Source organism: Papaver somniferum, chromosome 9 (genome assembly GCF_003573695.1).
Source record: "Papaver somniferum cultivar HN1 chromosome 9, ASM357369v1, whole genome shotgun sequence".
Classification (NCBI taxonomy): domain Eukaryota; kingdom Viridiplantae; phylum Streptophyta; class Magnoliopsida; order Ranunculales; family Papaveraceae; genus Papaver; species Papaver somniferum.
Genome location: NC_039366.1, coordinates 47264137 through 47271183, shown reverse-complemented (window position 1 = coordinate 47271183; position 7047 = coordinate 47264137). Strand labels below are relative to the sequence as shown.

Here is a 7047-nt window from a genome sequence, read left to right as displayed (position 1 = left end):
GATTCAGTAATGATTAGTTGCGAGGATAAATTTTTCAAACGACTACCATAGCTTAGTTTCACAATCAATTATGAATGTATATATAATTAAGGATTTTAGAATGATATAGTGGAACTCAATCTATAGCCGTAAGAACTGTTCCAACCTTAAAAGGTTTAGAGTGTCATCCTAAATAGTTCATAATTAACTCCAAAAGATGAAGTCTCAAGAATGCAAGAAATCAAAGAGTATTATTATTATGTGTATATGCAAATAGTAGATACTAAATTCTCCCCCACACTTAAACTCAACATTGTCCTCAATGTTAAAAACCGAAAATTCTGATTTCCGACATAACAGACCTGTAAAACTCAAAAATTGTACAAATAGGTAGGGAACTAGGAAAAACATCCTAAATGAAAGCTGTTCGCCTACGTCTTTTCTATAACGTGTCAAAAGGGTACAGTGTTTCAATAAACGGTCTGACTTTTATAGCCTCTGGACTGACTGTCATGCAATCTGAAAAAGTTCTGGAAAAATATCGAACTCAAATGTCCAGGCCAATCGGTCCAACTTAACAGACTCCGAATTCAGATTTTCTTTTTGGAAAATAAAGGTGAGTCTGTCGTCTTTAAAAGTTGGGTCAACCACTCAAATCGGACTCCGTATGAAGTCTCGAGAGCTATTTCCGTAACAAGTGTGCAGTCAGAATTTTCGTCAGAAAATTCGTCAAAACTTTCATTAAAGATATAGGACTTGTAAAATCTAAGATGGGAATGCACGATGCGATATGCAAAACTAAGAAAATTAAAAATAAAAGAATAGAGATACAAAACCGATAGGTTGCCTCCCATTTAGCGCTTAGTTTAATGTCCTCAGCCCGACTTGGCATTCCGTCAATTACTCCTTCAGAGGGAGATAATCATGAAATTCTTGCACATCCATATCCACATAAGAAATGCTTTCATAATATGGCTTCAATCTGTGGCCGTTCACCTTTAAATTTGTTCCATCTCTAAGACTAGAAATTTCAACTGCGCCATGAGAATAAACATTAGTAAGAACATATGGTCCAATCCTTCTGGACCTTAGCTTACCAGGAAATAGTTTAAGACGAGAATAAAATAAAAGAACTTTTTGCCCCACAACAAAATTCTTTCGAGAAATCATCTTGTCATGGAAAAGTTTCTTCTTTTCCTTGTAAATACGAGAACTCTCGTAAGCATCATTACGTATCTCCTCTAGCTCATTGAGTTGTAGCTTCCTTTGTTTCCCCGCATTGTCATAATCCATGTTGCACATATTTATCGCCCAATATGCCTTATGTTCAAGTTCAACCGGAAGATGACAAGCTTTTCCATAAACCAACCGATATGGAGACATACCAATAGGTGTTTTGTACGCAGTTCTGTATGCCCATAATGCATTATTAAGCCTATAACTCCAATCTTTCCGTGTAGTGTTTACGGTTTTCTAAAGAATGGATTTAATCTCACGGTTTGAGATTTCGGCTTGCCCACTAGTCTGTGGGTGGTATGGCATACCAACCTTGTGTGTTATGTTGTACTTCTTGAGTGGAGCATGGAAGGATTTCTGAAAATGCGAACCTCCGTCACTGATAACCACTCTTGGTGTACCATGTTTAGAGAAAATATATTCCTTCACAAACTCACAAACAACTTGAGAATCATTAGTAGGGGTGGCTTTAGCTTCCACCCATTTCGAAACATAATCCACAGTAAGAAGTATATAAAATCTTCCATTAGAATTGACAAAAGGACCCATAAAATCAATTCCCCGCACATCTAATACTTCAAGAGAAAGAATTGGTGTGAGTGGCATTTGATTTTGAGCACCTAGATTGCCCGTTCTTTGACATCTATCACAAGATTTGCAAAAAATATATGCATCTTCAAATAGGGTAGGCTAGTAAAAGCCACTTTCAAGTACTTTGAAAGCGGTACGTTTAGAACCAAAGTGATCACCACATGCATAAGTATGAAAAAAATTAAGAATAGATTGAAATTCAGAATTAGGTACGCACCTGTAGATGATTTGATCAGAACCGTATTTCCACAAGTATGGCTCATCCCACACATACTACTTGGCTATTTTCTTAAGCTTAAGCTTTTGAAAATTAGACATTGTACTAGGTACTTGTCTTGTAACCAAGTAGTTCACTATATCCGCGTACCAAGGTGTTGAATCTTCAATTGAGAAAAGTTGTTCGTCTGGAAAACGATCTTGTAAAGGAAGTTCTTCTTCGGAAACAACAAGTCTGCTGAGATGATCCGCAACAGTATTTTCAACACCTCTTTTATCCTTGATTTCATAATCAAATTCTTGTAGTAGCAGTATCCACCGTATAAGTCTTGGCTTAGCTTCTTTCTTCTTTAGTAGGTACCTAAGTGCTGCGTGATCGGAATACACAACCACTTTTGAACCAACCAAATAGGATCTAAATTTTTCAAGTGCAAACACTATAGCCAAAAATTCTTTCTCGGTGGTAGAATAGTTGATTTGTGCATCATTTAGGGTCCTAGATGCATAATAAATCACATGAGACAGCTTGTCTACTCTTTGACCCAAAACGGATCCAACTGCATAGTCACTTGCATCACACATTAATTCAAATGGTAAACTCCAATCTGGTGACTTGATAATTGGTGCAGTTGTCAACAATTCTTTCAATTTATCAAAGGCATCCTTGCACTCCTTGTTGAAGTCAAAAATAACCTCTTTTTGCAATAATCTGCACATCGACATTGAGATTTTGGAGAAATCCTTGATAAACCGCCTGTAAAAACCTGCATGACCAAGAAAAGAACTAATTTCCCTCACCGAAGTGGGATATTGTAAGTTTCTTATTAAGTCTATCTTTGCTTTGTCAACTTCGAGCCCTCGAGAGGACACAATGTGATCAAGCACTATGCCATGGTTTACCATAAAATGACATTTCTCCCAATTTAAAACAAGATTAGTGTATATACATCTTTTAAGCACAAGTTCAAGATTTTGTAAACAAATATCAAATGAATTTCCATAAACACTAAAATCATCCATAAATACCTCAATAATGCGCTCCACGTAGTCAGAAAATATACTAACCATACACCTTTGAAAAGTGGCAGGCGCATTGCAAAGACCAAACGACATCCGTCTATAGGCAAACGTACCAAAAGGACAAGTGAAATTAGTATTCTCTTGATCCTCTCGTGCAATAACAATCTGATTGTAACCCTAATAACCGTCCAAAAAAAAATAATGTGAATGTCTCGCTAACCTCTCCAACATCTGATCAATGAAAGGCAAAGGAAAGTGATCCTTTCGGGTTGCTGCATTAAGCTTTCTGTAGTCTATGCACGCTCTCCATCCAGTTTGAACTCTTGTAGGAACGAGTTCATCATCTTGATTTCTAACAACAGTGACACCTGATTTCTTAGGCACCACTTGAACCGGACTAACCCATTTACTGTCAAAAATTGGGTAAATCACCCCACACTTAGTAATTTGAGGATCTCTTTCTTCACGACCTCCATCATTGGGGGGTTAAGCCTACACTGAGCATCACGTACAGGCTTAAAATCAGCTTCTATTAGGATTGTATGCATGCACATGGATGGACTAATTCTTTTAATGTCAGCAATTGTCCAACTAATAGCCGTTTTGTGCTCTTTCAGAACCCTAAGTAGACGTTCTTCTTGTATTGTGGGTGAGGTTCTTTGCAATAATCACCGGAATTTCTTCTTTATCACCCAAGTACGCGTACTTTAAGTGATACGGAAGCGGCTTCAATTCAAGTTTCGATGCTTGCACAATAGAAGGTAAAAGAAACTCATTAGTTATGGGTAAAGAAATATAAGAAATATTACCCGGTTTAGATTCTTGTAGTGTTGTTAAAGCACCACACATCTCCACTAGCTCTTTGGCTAAGTTAACGTCCAGGTTCGGTTGCCCGTGAACGTCCAAATCAGTATTGTTTCGTAATACAACTCCAAGTTCATCTTCAGCATTCAAATCAAACATTTGTTGTGCTAACGATCAATAACATCAATGGAGAAGGCTGAGTGAACATCACTAGGGTAGCGCATGGTTTCAAAAATATTGAACCGTGTGATCTCCTTATCAAATTCCATAGTGAGTGCACCACTATCAACATCAATCTTCGTCTTTGCAGTCTTCATGAACGGTCTCCTAAGAAGTAACGAAGTAGCTGAACAATTATCTCCATTGTGCATATCCACAATGTAGAAATCAACCGGAAAGTTTAACTGATTCACTTGAACTAACACGTCCTCCACGACTCCCTTAGGATATATATTGGACTTGTTAGCCAATTGAATAGTGATCTTTGCCTCTTTTAAAGGTCCGAGATTCAAAGAATCATAAACATCGGCTGACATAACACTTATGGATGCTCCCGAATCAAGCAAAGCACGCTCAAATCGTCGGTTACCAATGCTAACTGGTACCGTAAAACCGCCAGGATCTTCACACTTTGTAGGCATCTTCTTTAGCAACATAGATGTAGCACTTTCGCGCACTTGAGTAATCTCATTAGCAATCAACCTATCCTTCCATGTACACAAATCCTTCAAAACCTTGGCATACCTGGGTGCGGTTTTGATGGACTCAATAAATGGAATGTTGGTATGTATCTTGCTGAAAGTATCCATGATTTCTTTGTCTTGAACTTGCTTCTTCGACTTGGAAAAATGACTAGGGAAAAGAGGTGGTATGGTAAAAGTGGGAACTGTGTCCTTAGGTTGGCCGTTTGAGGTTGGCTTTTCCTTTGGGACGGTTTCCTCTTCTACTTCCTTTTCGATGTCGTTAATAACCTCTTTTTGTTGATGTGGATCTTCAGTTTGTCTCCCACTTCTTAGAGTCACTGCATTAACGTGCTCTCTTTGGTTCACAAAAGATTGTGATGGCAACTTTGTTGAAGCTTGTGCCTTCAGTAAATTCACATCAATTGATATTTGCCCCATTTGTAATTGTAGACGTTTGACAGTAACATCGTTCTTTTGTTGATATTGTGTGTTCTGTTGTAATGTTGCATCTTGTTTCTGCATCATGGCTTTCATCATCTCTTCTAAACTGGAGCTTTGATTTTGCTGTTGATGTTGTGGTTGGAATTGTGATTGTTGAAAACCACCTTGTCTTCTGAAAACGGGGTTGGAAACTGCAGCTTGCTTGTTTGCATAACTGAAATTCGAATGATCTTTCCAGCCAAGGTTATAAGTATTAAAGTATGGATCATACCTTTGCCTCTGATTCAGAAACACAACGTTCACCTGTTCGGCCTCTTCTTCATAAGCAGGAATGATCACAGCCGCCATTTGTTGCATCATCTTCTTATTACCCATTCTTTCCTCTAAGTGTGAAGAAGAACTGACTTCGTTGACCCTCCTAGCCATCGACGTGCCTCTTGTATTAAATTGCTGCGTGTTTGCAGCCATGTTCTCAATCAGTTCTGTGGCTTCATCAATGGTTTTGTTGGTAAATGCACCACCACTAGCCGCATCTATGATATTTCTCTCCGATTGAAGCATCCCATCATAAAAATACTGCACTATGAGTTGCTCACTGATATGGTGGTGTGGACAGCTAGATAATAACTTCTTGTACCGTTCCCAGTAATCGTAAAGAGTTTCACCAACAATTTGCTCAATTCCACTTATTGCTTTACGAATAGTTGCTGCTTTGGAAGCGGGAAAGTTTTCTAAAAACACTTTCTGCATGTCATTCCATGATGTAATACTTCCTTGTGGAAGGTTGTAAAACCATTCTTTCGCAGAATCTGTCAAAGAAAATGGAAAAGCTGTAAGTAAAGCTCTGCCTTTGTCAGTTCCGGTTGGCTTCAAACTTGTCAACCTATGTTGAAATAGTTGCAAGTGTTTATTAGGATCATCTCCAGGTAGCCCTTTAAACTTCGGCAACCAATGTATCAACTGAGATTTGAGTTCAATAGAATCATCTAAGTTGATGCAAAGATTTTGTTGATCAAATGATGGAGATGTTAGATCTTTGAGCGTCCTCCTTGGAGGAGGCCCCGTCGGAGGTGGAGGTGGTGGTGGATTATATCCGTCTACCATTTCTTCTAAAGGTTCTTGTTGTGTTTGCTGACGTGCTTGTAGTACCGTTCCTTTACGGGTTTGAATACCGCACCTCAAATAATCTCAATCCTTCGGTGCCAGAGATTAAGTACCTGAAACCAAAAATTTAGAAAACGAAATTAAAAAAAAAATAACAAGAAATTATAAAAACGATAATAAAATTAAAAGAAATAACAACTAAATCTACCGACTGCTCCCCGGAAGCGGCGCAAAAATTTGATGGCTGTCGTAAGTGCAATCAAATTAATAATCTTATTTCCACATAATTAACTGGTAGTATAATGGAAGTAAGGATCATTCCACGAAGAGCATTGAGTTTTAATTGTCAAAGTGTCACAAAGGGGGGTTTTGTTTTAGATTGTAAACAAAATAAATAATCAAAGCAATTAAAGTTGAATTGTAATCAATAGAGAGATATGATCGAGGAATCCTTCTTCGTATATAAACCGTCAATGAGTTATTATAAATGCCTACTCGTCGTTAATCACAGATTATCACCAACCGTAGAATAACAGCTAGATCAGTGATATCCCCTAAACTCCTTATATCACTGGATACGGAAGTTCTCGCCTACCAGATTCTATTCAACGAACCACCAATTAGTAGATCACTCAAGGTGTAATCCAATCGAATGCTTTATCTTTTGTGAATTTATAGGTTGATCCTACTAGTTAGACTCTTAGATCAAGGTCCACTTTTTAGTGTTGTTTATACACACAATCGCTCCACAGAATCCCTCTGCAAGGTTTTGTGTTCTCTACTTGTGTACAATTTATTCAACGATTACTTATCTCCTAACTCAATACTAGCAATAGATTGAATCAACAAATCAATTTAGTTGGCCACCTAAACAATCTATCAATCAATCACAAATATTCAAATAGTATAGACAAACGATAATCATATGAAGAACTTAAAAGTAGATTAATATAATAACTTAAATCTTGTTTAC

General features: G+C 37.7%; 1 protein-coding gene across 1 annotated transcript; it reads right to left on the bottom strand.

The window, feature by feature from the left end:
• Window positions 1–304: 304 nt before the first annotated feature.
• Window positions 305–6074, bottom strand: LOC113311916. Its single transcript, XM_026560701.1, has 2 exons — window positions 4915–6074; window positions 305–341 (listed from the first exon to the last, which is right to left on the bottom strand). Exons 1-2 carry the CDS (start codon window positions 6072–6074, stop codon window positions 305–307), a joined length of 1197 nt encoding a protein of 398 aa, XP_026416486.1.
• Between the last annotated feature and the right edge of the window lie 973 nt (window positions 6075–7047).

Coding starts and splice junctions, on each gene's coding strand:
- LOC113311916 (XM_026560701.1), bottom strand. CDS start 6,074: ATGGTAGACGGATATAATCCACCACCACCTCCACCTCCGACGGGGCCT. Junction 342..4,914: donor AAGGCACAAGCTTCAACAAA/GTTGCCATCACA, acceptor TGAGTTTTACAG/GTCTGTTATGTCGGAAATCA.